The sequence below is a fragment of the Protopterus annectens genome, chromosome 9.part0, assembly GCF_019279795.1.
Source record: "Protopterus annectens isolate FY-2018-M chromosome 9.part0, PAN1.0, whole genome shotgun sequence".
NCBI lineage: Eukaryota > Metazoa > Chordata > Ceratodontiformes > Protopteridae > Protopterus > Protopterus annectens.
In genome coordinates, this window is record NC_056743.1 from 1,172,688,210 (window position 1) to 1,172,708,870 (window position 20,661).

General features: G+C 44.2%; 1 protein-coding gene across 1 annotated transcript in view; it reads right to left on the reverse strand.

Moving 5' to 3' along the window:
- Nucleotides 1-20,661, reverse strand: part of PATL1 (PAT1 homolog 1, processing body mRNA decay factor) — a 1,960,792-nt gene that overhangs the window by 1,081,550 nt on the left and 858,581 nt on the right. The window contains exon 7 of the mRNA XM_044084059.1: nucleotides 7,616-7,690. Coding sequence (XP_043939994.1) covers nucleotides 7,616-7,690 — 75 coding nt within the window. The remainder of the gene's footprint in view (nucleotides 1-7,615; nucleotides 7,691-20,661) is intronic.

A 20,661-nucleotide genomic window follows, 5' to 3' on the forward strand; every position in this document is an offset into this window, starting at 1 on the left:
GGCAACACAGGAAACTACACCACAGTCCGGAATTCAGCAAAGCCTGAAATCTGGACTAATCTAGTTCAGCAAGGCAGGAAAAAATAATATTTTTTTGTTTTCTTTTCAGGAAAACAGCAGAAAACACACAGAACACACTGTAAATGCTATAAACAGGCTAGCGCACTTTTGTGTGTAGCCTACAACAGTTTTATAATACAAAAACTACTTAAAATAATATAAAACAAGTGCAAAAACTGTAAAAAGCAGAAAGGCAAATGCAATTTAAACTTTTTAAAGCACAGATCAGTTAGAAACTCGCTTTTTAGGCGGGAAAAGGCAGTCGGAGCAAAAAAACAGAGAAAAAATACTTAAATCTGGAAAAGTCTCTCGGGGGTCTCTCTTTTGCCTGCATCACTCTGCAGGACACCACGCGGAGCTGTGCAGAGTTGTATACTCTCATAGATTAGTACTAAGCTAACTGATCTTGTGAGCCATTTTTAAGCCTAGCCAATTATCCCTTGTGAGACTCCGAGCTGCTAACTCCCTCTGATAGGGTGAACACCGGGGAAGACATTTTCTTTTCCTCTGGGGAACTTGTGAAAAGGGAATGAAATATCCTCTGGATATAATTCTTTGCAACCATAAATCTTTTGTGTCTATCCAAGTGGTTGCAAGGACAAGCAGACCCCGAATGGCTCCAAAGAGGGACAGTCGGGCAACCATTCAGGAGTGCTGAAAGGATCTGTCTGAGAAATAATCTTGAGATCCTTACTTCTGGTGACCCCCTATGCCAAGTAGGTGAAGTCTCCTGTTGTAGTTAGTTCCCCTTCTACCGCTGGAAGAATATTCTCTGCATGACTCTTGGAAAGGTCCTTGAGATTTCCGGAACCATATCTTTTTATCACTGCGTTGATTCTTAGAAAAAGGTCTCTGCAGGGTAGAAAAACAAATTACCACAGAAGATAACGTCTTTTCTTCCTTCCCACTAAAGAAGAGTGTCTAACTGTTGGCCCAAACAAGGAAGATCCATCAAAGGGGGCACCGATGAATGACACAAAGAGCTCCTCAAAATCACACAACTGCATCCAGGGCATGTCTTCTAATGGCTATGCCTGAACCAGCTGCCTGTGAGGAACCTTCAGCTGCATGTGAGATAAACCTCGTGGATGCATTAGCAATGGATTTTATGGTGGCCTGCTGTGAGGGAAAAGGACTTACTTCTGTTTCTCTGTGGACATGCACCTAGGGGCAGAGGTAGAGAGTTCTTAGACTAAGTTCCTCTGTAACCTACTGAAATATGCCAAATCATTTAGTGACCATAAGGCAAAGGTCACTGATGCATACACTCTCTTCCCAAACCTGCCCAATGCCCTAGACTCACTGACAGGAGAATGGACAGAAGAGCTCTGTTCAGCCAACTCTCCCTTAGTGGCTGCCACAACAACCATGGCATCTACAGGAATACCCTTGACCCACTGTTGTCTGTCAGAAAGAGCACTTAAAATCTTGTCTGGACGTTTGGGGATCGGTTCTATGGAATCTGGTTTCTTCCATGCTCTGTTGGAGGTCTATTCGCTCATCCACAGGCGCTGAAACCCAAGACGTAGATGGTCCAGACCCAAAGGCTTCCAAGAACACAGATTCCTCTTGGGAAGGGATTTGGGAAGACCAACCACCTTTCAGGCATAGGATCTCTGAGATGCCTCTAAACGAGACATCCTCAGGTGGAGATCTAGGGGACTCTACCAATTCATCAAAATCGGTGTTTTCTGGAGGGATTCCTGGGGGGGGGGGGGGGGAATCCCAAGTGCCTTTTTTTTTGAACAATCTATTCTGAGGGACCTCTTTAGTGGGATGTTCCAGGAGGTGTCTGAAGAAATGGGCAAGTTCCCTGGTGGGAAGAGCTTGGAAGCTAATCTGGGATAGATGCCCTTGAAGTGTAGCATGAGAAGACTCAGACACAGGATCTGAAGAAGGAAGGATGTGCAAGATTCTCTTCAACGCTATGAAGGTAGAGGGGCCAGGAGAAGCTGTGGACAATCCTACCAGACCAGAGATGCTCGGAGCAGACAATCCCTAGCCCTCCCCGACCCTCCACTCTGAGGGAGGAGTCGGAGCAGAGATACCCAATGCCAAAGCACCAAGAGGAAGCTATGGCTTTTTAAACTTTGCAGTCAAAGTCAACCCCTCAGCCCCAACATTGATGCTTTGGCTCAGAGAGACATCGTCTTCCATAGGAGTCAGAACAGATCGGATCAGAAAAGTCACTGGAGTGGAAGATGAAATAACCAATGGATCAGACGTTTCGACTCTCAGGGATCTCTGATCCAAGGGCTCTGAAAAAGGAGGTTGGATTGGAGAAGGAGCAAGAACAGGCTGAAAAGAAGGGTGAAGGCTCATGGAGCCAATGGGAAACAAAGCCGAGAAGACCCCTATCTGGATCTGTGCTCTGAGGAACTTATCCTATCCACCCCTCCAACTTGGAAAGATTTCGAGCAGACCTAACAGCAAGAGGAAGTGGAAGGTGGCCTGGACAACATTTTATAGTCTCTTGCAGAAAAGGATACCTCAATCTCGGGGATACCAGCTCCGGCAAAAATCCTGGAGCATGGGGCTGAGCAGATTTGACTATAGTAAGTGTTGGATCCGAGGTCTTGGAAACTTTCTTAGGAGGTTCCGAAGAAGGTGTAGATTGAAGAAGCCAAGAAAGTGAGCATTTATGGTGCTCCCTTGGGTCCTTAGATTTTTGAGAAGGAGTTTGAGCCTGTGAAGAAGTACCTGCAGAAGAAGCGGAGGCCGGGAGGCCTTTTAAAATTAACTTTTTTGTTCTATCTCCAATAGTCCTAGCATTAAAGGTCACATAAATGGAACAGGAGATGTCCAGATGTGCTAAGCCCAAATAATATATGCACTCCCTATGGGTATCACAGTTGGGGATCCTATGCTCACAAGAAGTGCACTTTTTGAAACCAGTAGGCTTATCAGCCATAATGAAAAAAGACAAACAAAGCATCTACACACACACAGTCTTTTTTTAAGAACAGAAAAACACGAAAAAGAGAAAGGGTTAGCCATCAACAATGGTAGCAGAAGAATTACCTTAAGGTATAGAGAAAAATGAGCTATCAACAATGACAGTTAAAAGTTTACCAAAAAACTCGTTAAGGAAAGATTTTTTTAAGAGGGTTAAGGGAGATAGTGTTATTATACAAAGGAAAAAAGGAAACGTACAACTATTCACTCAACTACAACCCATAAGGAACTCAAGCAATCGCATTCCCATCTGATCTTGAAGAGCAGCAAACAAGATCTGAGGTAATACACTAATAAGGGGCATTGTGGGTAAGGGAGGAGCTGGAGAGCCAGATCTTAGAATCTAAAGAAAGTGGTCAAGTTGGATCTGTGGGTTGGATCCGGACCCTACTGAAAGCCTCAAAAGCCAAAACCACAATCAGTTCTGGAGGTCTCCTCCCATCCAAAGATGAAAGGGATGCTCCTTTGCTGATGGGCCTTAACCCTAAAGCCGAACTCGGATCTGAGCTATCGAATGTAGAGGCCCTGAGGAGGAGGGATGGCTCAGACAACTTCAGTGTCTACCTATCCCCTCGAACCCTGGCATAGATGTTTTGACTCAAGAGTCTCTTCTGGATCTGAATGCATCAGAGTTGAAAGGGATACTACTGTTGTCAAGTAGCTTGAACTGGTGGCTCTGACAAAGGCACCCTGGGGCAAGTCAGACCCAAGGTATTGGAGTCCAAAGGATGGACTGGGATCGGAGAAATGAGAGGAGGGATAGTAGGTCTATTACTCAATATGTTTCCAGGAGATGACACAGAGAGAACCCCAAGATAGATTTGCATTCTGAGAAATTTCCTTATCATCCTTTCAATGTCTTACTCTGTTAGGGTCCTGGATGACTGACAGAAGCCACTGAAGGTAGTCTCAAGCATCTCTGCTCTTGCAGTACAGGTAAATGTAGCCTTGGGCTCACTGGAGCTGGACAGAAGCGGGACAGAGGAGAAGAGGAATGGATCTAACAGGCTGTCAAGCTCTGACCTTTTAGGAGTTTTCAGATCTGACCCAATCAAAACCGTTGGATCCAGAGAACATTGCCAGGACTTTTCTGATCCTCCTTTGTCTGTCTTCTTCTGACTCACTTTTTTTTTTTTGGCTGGTCCATTGGTTTGATTTTGTCCTACTTCTTAGCTGGGGAAGCAATAGTGGAGAAAGTAGACCTGGTTGAAAATGAAGACCCTGTTTCTGGAGGGAGGAGGCCCTTGACTATGAACGCTTCTCTCTTAGTCTGAAGTGCCCTAGAACTGAAAGAAGCACAGGCTTGGCACTCAGTATCAAGATGGGGAGCACCCAAACAGTACACACACAATGAATGGGGTTCCTAAGTCAGAAGTCGGTACCCAAATTCAGTATTCTTTTTTAATCCTTGACTATCTGACATAATTTTATTAGCCAAGGTAACAAATATACCTAACTGCTAGAAACAAAGGAACACTGGAACTGCAAAACACCCTAGAAAGAGTTGCTACTGTTTCTAATAAGAAAACACACTCTAAACCATCTAACTAATACTAAAGTATTAACTATACATCAACATCTAAATGCTACTCGAACTACGCTAACAACTTCTAGTACTCTCCCTAAGCAGTGAACCTAGAAATCAACAAACATTATTAAATATCTTTTTTTTTTTAAAGAACACTAGACAGATGAATCTCACAGTAGGGGGAGGAGAAAAAAAAAGTTACAACCCAAAGGATACACATTTTTCACTAAGCCTTCGCGGAACATGCCTGAAGTCAATGAGATCTGAGGTAGTATGGTGGAGTGGAGGGAATTATGGGTAGAGGAAGAGTAAGAGCCCTGGATCCAAGATGGCTCAAAATCATTGCACAGATCAGATCAGGTCAGCTCCAACAATCGAAGTGTTGAATCAGACAAAAATAAACACTGGCTCCATTGTTTCTGGAGCAAATAAGTAGAGATGGAAAGGTAACAGAGTGGGATGACATCAAGCAGAAGCCTGACTACAGGTTACAGGACTGCTCTTCCACACCAGAGATTTACAATGAATACAGGGAAGACAACAGGACAGGGGATTGCCAGATGAAAGACCATGGTAACTTTTCAGCTCAGTATAGAACAGAAACTGCCGTCAAAAAAGGAATACTTAGTGCATATAAAATATTACAGGATAACTATTAAGAATCAAAAGAGGTTAGAAAAGTTTATAAATTGCCTCTTCAGTCTCTTTTCCCAAGGGATCAATGGAAGAGCATATGTATAGCCTCAAAGTATGTAAAGTCCAGAAGGTTTAGGATTTTTGCTTGAAAATGTTTGCATATGTACTTTTATACCCCAAGCAGACTTCAAGGCTTTTTCCCTCAGGTAGACCGCAAACGCTGATGGATGTGATGGGAAAGTGGTAAGTGGGAACATTTTTGGAATGTAGCTAGTTGGCAGACTTAAAAAAATTCCCTACAGAGTGTTTTGTCACAAATGTTAAGGGACCAAACTGTTGTAACTAAGGAAACGATTATGTGCATACAATCTGAACTGCCAAGATATACAATAAGGCTTTATTAAGTTTAGTTGTATTGGCTGCCAAACAAGAAATAACCAGGAAGATGGAAATCAAAATCTAATCTAACTGCAGTTTAAGTACTATTGTAAAAGATATTAAAAAAAAATGGAGGTGGTATCTTCATAAAATGGAAGAAGCAAATCGCATAGAAATACATGGAATTTGGGGAATAATACATGAATAATAAATCAGAAAGAAGATTGAGGTTTAACGAAAGGCAGGAATTTAGCAATTTACATAATGATTATATAAATGACAACTGTGAAATTGAAAACATGTACACGGTATGAAGCGAACAATGAAAACATTTTTCTATAGTTTGCTTTCTCTTGTATTAGCATAGTCAGTAAGCATCAAATAGTGAAAGCCAGTGTCACTTCACCTAGAAGTATGGTGAATGTGCAATGAACTACACAGACTGCGGTAAGCATTGCACTGGGTAACAGTAACCTCTGTCGACACAGGTTCACAGGAGTTTACTAGGTTAACAACCATAAGGGCCTTTTTAAGCCTAGCCATGTATGCCAAATCTCTCAAGTTCTGGTACCCTTGATATGTGTAACCAGGGACTTAGGAGATGAAACATTTACAAGCACGGTCCAGGAAGATGAACCATTTACAGGCTGCCCGTGTCCATTACAGACACAGGTGCCAAGCCAGGTCCAAGTTATACTTCAATTGGATTATGGAGGAACTCTGCTTCACATGGATGAGGAAGCCTGTTTCAGAGACAGGGTAGTCTCTAGGATACATACCTATGTCTCTATCAGGTCTTATTTATATCACAGGCAAGTCTTTAGAATGCGTAATTCTGGTGCTGTTTGTTTTGCTGATATGCAGGAAGTCCATCAGAGTGGGGTCTAACAATGCCCTGTACATGCCAGGCAGAGATCTCCCATCAACAACCTGTAGGAGCTAGAATACAAGGATAGGGCCATGAGGCGGTCTGCAGGGGACATTGTATTTACAACCTGCATATTTTTTTTTTTTTTTTTTTTTTTTTTTTAGTGAGGAACCTCTGTGGACATTCCATTTGTTGGACATGCCTGGTTAGGTACATACCAAAGGGGGCATTGTAGTTACGGATAAGTCTGATGAATGCTGAATACAGTGAAGCAATGACTTCCTTGGACCTAGAAGCCATACCTTTGTTTATAAGCTGTGCAACATAGAATGACTTCCTCACTACTGTAGACACGTGATGGTCAAAGGATAGATTACAGTCTGTGTGTGTCCCAAAGTCTCTGACTACTGGATCAAATATAAGGGGTATGTTGTCAATATGATAGTTACCAGGGGTGGATGACTTCCATAAGGATACTATTATGCATTTCTTGGCATTTAGTTTCAGTCCATGGCTCTGATATCAGTTGTGTCAGGCCTTCCTCGAGAACATTTGGGTTGGTGTGGGATACACTGACAGCTCCTAATTTACAATCATCTGCAAAGTTAGTCAGACAGAGCCCACTGACACTGGCCTTGACTTCAGAGAGATAAATGCCAAAAAGGAGTGATCCAAGGACCGATCCCCGAGGGACTGCACTTTTGACTGGCCTCTTTGTAGACGTGGACTCCCTAATTTTAACTTCCTTGGTCCCATCTGTGAGCCAGCTGACAATCCACTAGGTGACTTATAGGTTTGTACCCAACCTCTAGAATTTGTTAACCCACATAGAGTATTGTGACAAATGCCTTGGCTAGGTCAAGGTAGGCATTGTGAACCAGTCTACCCTCATCCATTGCTTTGGTGACCTTCTCAAAGAAGTACACCAGATTAAATAGGCATGACCTGCCCTTGATGAAACCAAACTGGGTTGGGTCCAGTGTCTGGAGGTTTACTGTATCTCTACTGACCATCTCCATGATCATTTTTCCATGGCTTTACATATAAGACTAGTGAGACTTTTGGGTCTGTAGTTTCCATTACTGATAATTTCCATGATAATTCTTTCCATGGCTTTGCATGCATAAAAAACAAGACCTCATAATAATATGCTTATAAATTAAACAAATGAAAAGTAAAAGCAGACATACCTGGGCTGCTCCAATCTGCAGAGACAATACAGGCGAGATATTGGCAGGGAAATTATGTCCTCGTAAAGAAGAATTCTGAATGAAAAAAATAAAACAATTAAAACGACAAGTAATTTCAAACATCTGCAGTTCCACTTGTGCAAACTCTTCCTCCCTAACTCAAGATACCTGAACAATATCAACTATTTCAGCATTCCCAATGAGGATATATTGGGGCTCAGCATCTGCATATCTAATTATGTATGTTTTAAGCATCTAACATTGGAATTTCACTGCGTTGCTACCAGTAGTTAACTATAGCACATCACTGGGACTAACTCTAATCAGTGATGTTTTCCACCCCCTTCCCTCCACTTGCACACACTTCGCTGAACTTCTGGCTAGTTGTCCCTTTTGGCATAGCTGTCAGTCACTTCCTAAGAACTATCTTCTACTATTGGTAATTCTCCCCACCCCTAACTCACCTGCTACTACTGGCCTTAAGCCTTCCTCATAGTTATATATTGAATGTTAATAAATAAACAATACTGCATCAATAATCATGGCCAAATACCTTGGACGGTGCTCTTTGCCCTCTTCCTGTTTTCATAGCATTCTTACTAGCATCATAGGAAACAGTACCTCCACACCTCTACATTTCCTTGGAGGCAACTCCAACATCCTACAATCACTCTCTCATAATCTGGTTCCTTTATAAATTACCAAAGAAATTTACAGATTGTTTTTGGTGGCTGCACAACCTGCCATGAACAGGGTCCGGCACTAGTTTCATCTGTAAATGGACCCTCCCCATAAATGGACACAAATTCTTAGGCATATGTGCACCTCCTACCTAACCCATGATCCTTTGTGAACTTTAAAATCACCAGCAGCATTCAGTGCCATTTCTTTCTTTCCCTTTAGCTTAACTATGGTCCCCAAGGGTTTTGGTGATGTGCACATGTTAACTATGTGAAGTATAATATATACTTGTTCTTAAAGACTATAGCAAGGTGCCTTAATTATTTTATCTCATGCACTCTGCTTATACACGGAGCCTCAGTGAGCAGCGCATGTTTTGTTTTTGAACTGATAAACAAGGTTTTATGCTTTCTGCTGCTGCACTAAGGACTGGAATAATATGGGGTAGTTAGAAAGAGGAACAAGCTGTTAATATCTTTGAAACTAGATGCACTGCAGGCAGCATATCTAATTTGTGGGATATACCATTATTGTGCCATTTGGAATTGCTTAGACCTAACATAGTTTGAACGTGAATTGAACGCAGAAGGCCTAGACGTTTCCTACCTCCTTTACCTACAGTCTTAATTGATGCCAACTACCACTTACTACTGAAGGGTAAGTGAATTGACCGTCTCAAACTGGTTATACCTCATGCATACTCGTGTATGTCTGCTAACTACATAGCATTACCTCATACATTACAGTACACTTTTTAATTCAGGTAATGAACACTTCATATTGTAGCCTGTGTGCAGAGACTGCTTCTAGCTTTGTAAATCTAACGCATACATGTATGTATATGCTGCTTAGAATTAGTTTCTCCTATACTTTACTGTTCAATTCACGCTACTGGCCAAATACTAGCTTGGCTTGTGTGAAGTGTCTGCTTCTATTGGGAGTTTATTCTTACATTCCCTGTGTGCAGACTGAATTCTAACTGTACTCGTCCGGAATTGTGTTAAAAACTGCTTTACCTGCATTTGTGTTTACAATGGTTTCATGAAATTAGAAGTTATGTACTCACCATAACGTTCCATCTGAGTAGGTGTATTCATTTGTCTGCAACCTGTGGGTTATGGATCCGATATCGGATCCGAACCGGCATGGTTTTCCAGCTATGGATCCAAGCTCTCAGCTCCTCCCCTCACCCATAATGCCCTGCTCTACCCTCATGACCTCAGATCGAGTTTGCCAAAGCAACAATACCCTAAAAGGGTAACAAGGAATATGCAGGAAACTGAAAGGCCAGGGGGATAGGAGGGCGGGATGGTTGCAGACAAATGAATACACCTACTCAGATGGAACGTTATGGTGAGTACATAACTTCTAAATCTGAAGTAGGATATTCATTTGTCTGCAACCTGTGGGACAGAGTCCCCAGCTACCTGAATCTTGGGCGGCCATCATGGAAGGATATTCCGGAGCACCGCGGAGCCAAAGGATGCTCTACCCCTAGATGCAAGATCCAACTTATAGTGGGAAATAAACGTATGAGATGAAGCCCACGTGGCTGCTGCACAAATATCATCTAGAGGAATCCTAGCCTTGAAGGCTGCCGAGGTAGATACTGACCGGGTTGAATGGGCATGAACACCTTCCGGTGCGGGCCTTCCTGAAGCTTGATAGGCCAATAAAATGCACTGTGAAATCCAGCGGGACAGAGAAACTTTAGAGATTGGCTTGCCCAAATTGAATTTTGCAAAGGAAATAAACAGCTGGTCAGATTGCCTATGACCAGCTGTCCTGTTCAGATAAAATCTAAGTTGCCTGTGAACATCTAGTGAATGTAGCTTATATTCACCTTTGTTTTCATATTTAGGGAAGAAAACAGGGAGGTTAATGGATTGATTGATGTTTGCTTCAGAAGCGATTTTAGGAAGAAAGGACGGGTTGGTCCTGAGGGAGACACGGTCCGGATGAAATACCAAGTAAGGAGGTTTAGCTGATAAAGCTTGAAGTTCAGAAACTCTCTTGGCTGATGTAATGGCTACCAAAAGGCTGTCTTGTAGGACAAGAATTTGAGATCCACCGTAGCCGCTGGCTCGAAAGGAGGAGCGGTCAAGGCCTGTAGGACCAAAGAAAGGTCCCAAGGAGGAACTGCTTGTTTTATAGGGGCCTAAGAAGAAAAGTACCTTTAAGAAATATTTTACACAATTTGGCTGACATAAGAGGATTAGAGTCATGGCCAATGTGATAGTGAGAAATTGCCGCCAGTTGAACTTTGACTGTGGAACTGCTGGCACCATCGTTAAAGAGAGTGGTTAGAAAGTCAAGCACTAAAGGGAGAGGAACCGTGAAGGGATTCAGGCCTTGCCGCTCCGCCACACAGAGAAAGCGTTTCCATTTGCTTGATAAACCTTTCTAGTGGATGGTTTATGAGCCGCCACCAAAATAGCCTTTACAGGTGAAGAAATACCGAGTCCTTATCAAGAGTGGAACTGGAGCAGCCAAGCGGTCAGCTTCAGGTTGTCAGGTTCGGAGTAGGAATGCAGGATGGATGGGATATCAGATCCGGTATGGGATCTAGAATCCAAGGAGGATTCACCGAGTGAGACCTTAGGAAGGGAACCAGATCTGTCGAGGCCAGAATGGAGCAATGAGAATCATTCTGCAACCCACCGAGAGGCTTTCTGAAGAACTTGCAGCATCAGAGGCAAGGGTGGATAGGCATACAGAAGACCGGGTGGCCAAGCATGCACCAGGCGTCTCTTGGGGTACCTCCGGGAGGAGGTATTAGAGCGAAAAACTGTCGCACTTGGTGTTTGAGGGAGAAGCAAAAGATCGCATGAAGGGTTCCCCACCGTGCGAATATGCGTTCCGCTACTTGACAATTGAGAGACCACTCGTAAGGGGTCAGAATGGTGCGACTGAGCTTGTCCGCTAGGATGTTGGACCGACCGGAATGTGCGTTGCTATTAGAAAGCGATTGGTGGAGATTGCCCATTCCCAAACTCTCATGGCCTCTCGACAAAGAGGGTAAGACCTTGTTCCCCCTTGCTTGTTGATGTACCAGACAACAGACATGTTGTCTGATTGAATCGCAATTGTTCCCAAGGGAAGAAAGTCCTGAAGTGCTAGCAACGCTAAGAGCACTGCTCTCATCTCTAGAACATTGATATGCAGTAAGGTCTCTGAATCGTTCCACGTGCCTTGGACTGTCCGGCCCAAAGTGCCCCCACCCGAGGCGGAGGCGTCCGTGGTCACCGTGGCGAGAGGGGGAGAAGCACAAAATGGGCGGCCTTTGTGGAGATCCGGAGAGTGGAGCCACCACAAGAGGGACCGCTTGCAAGCCTTGCTGATCGCTATGGGATGATGCATGGGGAGAGCAAGGTATGACCACTGAACTAAGAGCGTCCACTGCAGAATGCGCATATTGAGCCTGGCAAGAGGAAGAAGTGCTATAGCCGAAGCCATGGACCCTAGGGCCCTCAGGACCAACTCCGCTGGAACAGAACTTGACTGGAGAATGGCCCGCACCTGGAGCTGCAAATTTAGAACTCTGTCCGCAGTGAGGAAGGCTCGTAAACTCCTTGTGTCTAGCCTGGCCCCTATAAAATCTAAGAGCTGTGTGGGCGCCAGGTTGGACTTTTTTGTATTTATTGTGATGCCCAGAAAGGGAGCAAGATGGAGAAAGGAGTCTCGCCAAGAGAAGTATATGCCTTGTTGGGGCGGTAAGAAGCCATTCGTCCAGGTAGGGAAAGACCTGCACCCCCTGAAGCCTCAGGTGGGCCGCTACCACTGCTAGTACTTTGGTGAACACCCTGGGGGCTGTGGTGAGACCAAAGGGAAGGACCCGGAACTGGTAGTGACTGGCTCCCAGCCGGAAGCGGAGAAACCTCCTGGAGCGCCTGTCCATTAGGATGTGGTAGTACGCGTCCTTGAGATCTATCGAGCACATCCAGTGATTTTCTCCCAGAAGGGAGAATAGATTGCAGAGTGACCATTGGGATTTTTTCTTTGGGGACTGCCAGATTCAAGAGAGAGAGGTCTAGGATTGGTCTTAGTTCCCCCGTCTTTTTTGGCACTAAAGAATCTGGAGTAGAACCCTGATCCGATCTGGTCTGGGGGAACGGGCTGGATGGCTCCTTTCTTTAGCAGATGGCCAATTTCTGCCAGCGGCCTCCCGTTGACCGGGTGGGGCGTCTGGGAGGGACTTCAACTTTGGAAGGTGAAGGAAAGGAATGCGATATCCCTGGATATGATTTGGAGAACCCAGCGGTCCGATGTTATGGACTCCCATGCCGCTAGGTGCCCAACGTCCCCGACTGCCTCCAGAGTAGAGCAGTCGGGCAACCCCTCAGGGTTGCTGCGCGGGCCGTTCAGAGAAAGGTTCCCTGGACCCAAAATTTCTGGGAGCCCCTCTGCCTCTAGGGCGGCGTCCTCCCTGTCCTCCTCTGCCACGGAAGGACTGGTTGTCCGGAGCAGGCTGGGACTGCTGCGACTTCGAACCACATCTTCTTCTGACCCTTTTGGTTCCTAGAATAGGGCCTCTGGGGTGCAGAGAAGCGGATTCCGACGGCAGACAGCGTCTTCCCGTCCTTTTCGCTCTGGGTCAGCGTCTCGCGAACGGTCTTGCCAAACAGAGCAGAACCATCAAAGGCGTTATACGCGCCTTGAAGGGCTCAGAAAAATCGCAGTGACGGAGCCAGGCCTGGCGTCTAGTGACCAGTCCTGTCCCGCAGCTCTAGCGGCCCTCCGTTGCATGGGAGAGTAGCCGCAGAAGTATTTGTAACTGACCTAAGAGTGGCCATACGGGTGGAGTGCAGAACTCTGTCCTCCTCCGAAATGGACTCAGGGGGGGATGCAGCGTATTCCTTAATAAGATCTCGCTGCATCCGAATAACATGTGCCAAATAGTTCAGCGCCCTTACTGAGAAGGTCGCCGAACTGAACATCCGCTTCCCCAAGCGGTCCATCATCGAGACTCCTTGCTCGGTGGGTGGACTGAGGACTCTCCTGAGCCAGTTCCCTCTTTGTGGCCGCCGCCGTCAACATGGCATCTACCGGAGGCCCCTTACTCCAATGGGTCCGGTCGGATGGCGGACTAAGGATCCTATCCGGTCTTTTGGGAATTGGCTCCACGGTGTCCGGTTCCTTCCACGCCCTGGTGGTAATAAGGTCCACCAGGGGTCGGCAGGGGACACCCAAGAGGTAGACGGGCCCGTTTGAATGCCTCCAAGAACACGGACTCGTCCGAGGAAGACTTGGGGCAGACCACCCCTTATACGGAGCATTTCCATGATGTCTCCAAAGGAGACATCCTCGAGAGGGTGACCGTGGGAACCTTCCCCTTCCTCCAAGTCCGTGTCTTCTGTGAGAGACTCGGGAGTCAATGTGCCTCCTTTTGCACGTATGCTTGCGAGGGACCTCCTCTGGGGGCTGTCAGAGGAGTCCTCAAGCAGCAATTGCTCCATAGGAGCAACTTGGGGCACAAGCAGGCTGTCCCAGGGGCCGGATGGTGGAAGCCTGGCCCAGTGCAGAGGGAGCGGGCGGAGCGAAACAAGTGCCGGGGTCCGGAGACCCTCAACAGAGCCCTCTCCACTACATCAAAAGCCGAAGGGAGCCGACCTCGACCAAAGGATCCGACAATCGGCTCCCCTCGGATCCGAAGAGTGGATCGGAGCGGCGCGGCACTCGGATCCGAAGGACAGTGCGCTCCGACACAGGCGGCGCCGAAGGAGCACTGATCCCCGGATCTGAAGCTCGGATCCAGGCTCCGAGATCGGGTCCGCGCACTCGAGGGCAGGGTCGGATCCGAGTACCAAGTACTATCGGCGCCGACCCACCCCGGCTCGAAGCTGCTCGGCTCCAGCTGCTCGAACCCGGATAGCGGGTCGGAGAAGGAGCAATAGGCTTAAAAGGGTGTTGAGCTCCCCGGGGGAGGCAAGAGCACTCCCATCTGCATCTGGGCCTGGATGAACCTTCTCATCATCCGGTCCAGATCAGCATCAGAAAGGCTATGGGTAGATCTCAAAGTGGCTACCGAGGTAGGCCTGGAGTGCCTCCTCGATAGCCTCGCCGGAGATCGGGTCTCCTCCTCCTCAGGACCCGGTGAAAAGCACACAGGGGACCGGAGCCGAGAAGGAGGAGACCGAACCGACAGCGAGCCGGGAGAAGCCGCTTGGCTGGCGGGGCGAAACAGAGGTCTCGGCCCGCCGCTTGTGGTGCTTCTCCCTCCGGTCCTTTTTAGTAGCATCCCTCTCCTCTCCAGAAGCGGGAGTTTGAGTCCCAGGAGCAGGAGGGGTGCCACAGGGAACAACTGTAGCCACAGCAGTCCCGAAGGAGGCGGAGGCGGAGCCGAGTCTGGCGGTAAAGACCCGCCAAGACCAGCTTGGACCTCCGCTCCCTCAGTGCCCTGGGGTTGAACCCTGCACAAATGGAACAACCAGATGTGAGGTGTTCAACCCCGAGACACTTAACACACCGAGTGTGGCCATCAGCCGGTGAGAGCTTATGGCCACACTCGGGCATTCGAAAAAATAGATTTAGGCTGGTCAGCCATAATCTATAATTCACTAAAGCTACAGAAAGTAACTTAAAATAAAAGGACACACAGGCCTACACACACACTCTACGCAACAGCGAGGGGAGGGAATAAAAAAATTACTTAATTTAACTCAAATAAAGTCAAAATACACTTATAACAAAGGGAAACCTAAACTTTCACTCAGAAACACTCAAAAAACCAAAAAATTCTCTGATTTTTACAAGAAATAAATTCCACTTAGCTGAGAGCTATGTACCCAAATCCAGTCACCAGCGCGGCAAATGAGATCTGAGGTCATGAGGGTAGAGCAGGGCATTATGGGTGAGGGGAGGAGCTGAGAGCTTGGATCCATAGCTGGAAAACCATGCCGGTTCGGATCCGATATCGGATCCATAACCCACAGGTTGCAGACAAATGAATATCCTACTTCAGATTAATGGTTATCTAGTTTCCTCCACATTCTCAGACATGTCCAAAGCATTTGACAGTGTCCCATTAAAAACTATTGAATGAACTCTCATCCCTTAATTTAAGCCATGCAGCCCTCATATGGTTCCATAATTACCTACTGGAATGACAAGTTGTAAAATAGCAACATGATTTATCCTCTCTCCTACCTGTTCCACTAGGTGTTCAGCAAGGCTCCATCTTAGGTCCAATTCTTTGTGGTATTTTCACCAATAAGCTGCACACTGCCACCCAATGAGCTACAATCATACAGTACTCTGACTCCACGGTCATCTGCATGGCCCCCTCACGCTCTAAACTCTAAGAAATAACAGCTTTCCTTCACAGTAGTACTCTTGGCTCTCTGACATGCAGTTACCTCTCAATCTCAATAAACCTAAACTTATGATTTTCTCAAATAAAACCTCAGACCTCCAGTCCCCCTTTCAGATGACGTCTTCCAACAATACTAAGATAGAACCTATACCACACACTAAGCTACTCAGGAGTTACAATCGACAATAATACGTGATTTGACAATCGCTGGTCTCTCACCATAAAAAAGTTCACATAAAATTAGGTACTCGTTACAGAATTAAACTTTACCTCACCAACTCCTCAACACAATATACTGCCAGGACTCAACTACTCTCTACTCTTCTTTATGTCTCTCCTATCTTCACTAACCTGTAGAACAAAACTTGAAGCCTGTTACAATAAGATCACCAGATTTGCTACCAATACTCCATGCAGATCCCATCACTTCACTGCTCTATGCCAACTAAACTGGCTAGAGTTACCTAATTACCCAACTCTCACCCAACTTACAATGGCCAATGGCATAATATTCCAACCTGACAAGTGTTCGGCAACCAGCAGCCTACTTCAGTCTCAACAGAAGCTTCCAGAAACTTTCTGACACACTGTATTACAAGTCACAAAAGCTTAGAATTGCTATGGAGATGCTCTTTACTCTAATAAAATCTCCAGGACTTGGAACGTAACCCCCCCCCCAAGCACATCCTAACCACTGCCAATCACTCACATCTCAAAATACTTCTAAAGTCTCACCTATCTTAACTCTTGGCTCTGTTCTTGTACAACTCCAAGCTGACTATCATCCCTCCACCTGTACCATGTTCTTACGTATAACTTCTCTAACTTCCTCTGCAGACTTTATACTGACGAACTGATACAAGCCAAACTTATCTCACCTATAATTTCACAAGGTATATCTATTATCTCCCTTGATACTCTTTCTAACCCCCTCACTCTCAACCTTGCCTCTCAACTATACCTTAGAACAGTGCTTTATATACCGGAAGGTGACTTTCACATTCCTCCTAAACTTATGAATACAAATGTATAACACACGATGTATTGCTTACCACTATTTTTTTTTTATGTTCAAGTTGTGCATCTTTACTTATGATTCTTTATGCATAATTTGCTTTTCTTTGTTATGCTACTACTGTACAAGTTTACAAATTATGCCTCTGTTGTTTGCAATTTTTACATATTGGGGATTTGTCCTCTGGGCCTCCACTGAAAATGGGCCTGTGCCCATTTGGAATATCCCGATAAACATCAACTACATAAATAAATACAGTTATGCCTGACACTGGCATAAGCTGACAAACAGAATGGTCTATTTGGGATCAGCTTACTTTTTAATTGTGAAATAATGCAAAATTTTAGGTAACAGGCATAACAAGATGCCATACGTTGTCTTCAAATATATCCTTAAGCAGGGGCCTAATGAATTAACCTTAACTGCCTTCTTACAGAAGGCATTTAGCAATGAGGCACTTTTCTGTACTACTACACAATGTTTAAAACTATACTCAAACCATGGCTGCAGCAAATATTACCATTACACTGTTCTCAAAACTATTACACTTAACAGACCGAGTACATAGAAAAATAGCTTTCTTTGATTTATGACACGAATAAAAATAACACAAAACAATGGAATACACAGGGAAACAGCAATTACAGATGCTGTCTTACAGAACTGGATTCTCCAGTTATATTACAACAGAGGTGTCTTCAATGCAAAGCCTGCATGTTCTTCTTTCATACAGGTGTTACCTTTTCTCCCACATCAAAAACAGATAAAGGTAGATGAACTGAGGAGCCTCCAAAATGGGTTTGACAGATTAGCATCCCAAAAATCAAGGGTGTGTGACAGACTGGCATTCCAACCATAACTGGTTTCTTTTGCCATATTCTACTGATTGTCAGGAGATGGTCCATTTCTCCTGTGAGCCTACTCTAGATAAAGGACAGCACCACCAAATAATAGAACAGAATGTTTAAAAACTATTTTATTAAACCACACAGCAGATAATTCAACTGCCAATTCTGCAGCTTCTTCCCTCTCAAGTCGTCTCAGAACGGTACTTTGTCAAAAAAAAAAAACACAATCCTATCCACATATGTAATTATATGTTTACATGCATTTCCGTTAACCAATGTCCTTTTCTAGCTGTACATTATTCTTGTTGAACCTTCAAGGAACCTTTCTGCAGTACAACTACAGGTGTGGACAAGACAGACTTACATGGCAGAGAAATCATTGCATAACTGATAACGAAGGTCTCAACTCTGCTTCACACATCAGCATAACTTAATATTTACAGCTTCATACTCTATTTTACTGAGGCAAAACAAAACACAGGGTATAATGCAAATCTGAGCGGAAAGAAACCATCATGTTGCTCAATGGTAATGTTTGTGTTTCTTGGGAATTTGAAGCCAGCTGTTAAAAAGCTTACAATGCATACTTGAAAAGCTGCTTAAAATGCAGCATTAGCACCTTTCAAAAATGTGAAAAATTTTTTAACTTCAACAGGGAGCTTATGCTGTTAAATATTTTTGTTGTATGTCCTTCTGTATAATAATATTTTACTGTGCTGAAGATGGACTATAGCTATTATTTTTCATCTTTGTTACTACCTACTGTTATAGAAGAATTCACGAAGATTAGAAATACTAATATGGAGACTATAAAATTAGCAAGTAATTATATTAATCTTAAAAGAAATTAAAGTGAGAATGAAGAATACAAATATGACTGATATAACTGTAAAGTTAGGCAGCATAGATGTGATCACTAATGTCATAAAACTGAATGTTATTTTGCATGCATGTGTGCCTATATGTACATGCATGAGCGCGTTTCTGTATGTGTGATGAAAAATGTACTAACATGGAAATGGAGTTAGATGTGCATCCTGCAGCATTTAGAAGGAACATGACTTCTGAGTAACGACTAAAGTTTAAGTTACACAATAGCTTGGTGAAAAACTTGATACAGCTATCACAACAATATTTAGTGTTGACACAACGCAAGTTATGTAATAACTAAAATATTACATTTTTCATTTTGTTTTGGCAGGACAGTATAGTGTTTGCTTTTTATTTCATAATGAACAGCGCTGAGGCAAAACAATGCTAAGTTATGGCACATACATTTCAAAAATGGGTATTTTTCCGTTATCGGGGCAACACTTAAAAACAGCACTTACAATGTTAGCCCGTGCTCGCATATGTAGGCATCCACAGCAAATAAGAGTGAAATGTACCTGATAAACTTTTAATATTTTTTTGTTATACTTTATGACCACTGAGTTCCTTGTGCCTTTCTGCAGGAATGTTATTTTCTTTTCTTTCCTACTACAATGTTGGTTTTGTGCTGTAAGGTTCGTTTTGAGGCCTAAAACTGTCAATGAGAGGAAGGTAGGAGAATAGCTTGAAAACAGTGTGTATCGGGAGCTTTTCTTCTTTGAAACTATGACCTGTAACTGGTCCTCTGTGGCAAGAGTGCTGAAATTCTACTTTAAATCTGCAAAGAAAGGTGAGAAGGTCAATATATGTTTGACATGTAAGCAGATTAAAAGTATGAACATGCTAGTTATTGTAGTAGTGTTTGACACGATTTACGGACACAAGAGTAATGACACATTCTGCGTTGGGTTTATAAATCTCAGTGCATTTTCAAACCGTCGCAACAAACTCTTTTCTGAAAGACTGATGTTTCCCATTCTCTACAAATAATTACGTTTTAGTTTCTAAGCTTAGAATGCATGTGATATGCCACGGTGTACAGAATTATGTTTAGTTTGTTTACAAACGTCTTAATACTTTTAAGCAAGATTTCTTTGTGTTTCATTTGCTTGCTTGGTATGCAGGAAGAAGAAATACGTTACACGCGATTGTTGAGCTGAAAGCCAGTGCCTTCGCATGTCTTTTAACCAGGTGTGTGTAAAATGTAGAAATGACATTTCGTTTTTTAATTATTATGCAGTAAAATAATTTTACACATATGCGGTTATATTAACATTAAAAAGACATGATAAGTTACTGGATTCTGAGCTAAGCAACCACAAAAAAAGTGTTGCCCCAACAACAGAAAAATACCCAAAAATGTATTTACTTCATCGTGGGTTTACACAGTAAGTAAAGAACCAATTTTGGCACATCTCATTTACATGTTAGCAAACTGGGTACTTGGTATCTTTCTTAGCAAACTGGGTACTTGGCATCTTTCAGATGGCCAAAATAACGACAAAAAAAGGTCTGCAGGGCTTACACTATGCAACGTTGGCTACAGCTCTGCAGAAAAGTTTGAAGTAGTAGTAAATCAATCAACTGTCTTTGGGAGGTGACAGGAAACCCAAGCAGACAAGGTAGCAGAGCAGTAGGCAGATTTATTTATTAGAGGTTGATGACTGAGTAAGTTGACTGGTTGAGTGACCCTTTTCAACCATGGCCCAGGCTCACAAGGGGCAATAATACAGAATCTCATGGTAAAACAATACACAGGTTCATAGGTAGGTACTAGGCTATCTGCCCGAGGGCATTTATAAACATAGCCAGTGTGTGTCAGCTTTCGTCGCCCCATTGATTAATTAACTGATCCTCTGTCAAGCAGAGCCAATGCAATGATCCCAGGGGTGCATTTTCTGTTACCCATCCACTCGTCAAGGTTTCTCTTGAAGAGTGTTAGTGAGGGGCTCTGCCTGATGTAATTTGGAATTTTGTTCCAAAGCATGGGTAGTCTCTGTTACAGGAATCTCTCCCTCCAGCATGTTCTATTTATTGTTGTGGCGAGGTTTAGCTCACTAGAGCATGTGGCTCGCAGTGACTTGGATTTCTTTAGGTGGAGCATGTCCATCAATTCTGAGTTGGACATGGCTTTGTAAGTCAGGCAGAGATCACCTCTGAGTAAGCGATATGCCACTGAGTAGAGCCGGAGTTTTTTCAGTCGGGCTGCATAGGACATATGTTTGAGACCAGTAATCCTCTTGGTGAGGTACTTTTGTGGTCTTTCCAGCTGTTGGAAGTGTCTTGTGAGGTACATCCCAAAAGGGGCATTGTACTCTAT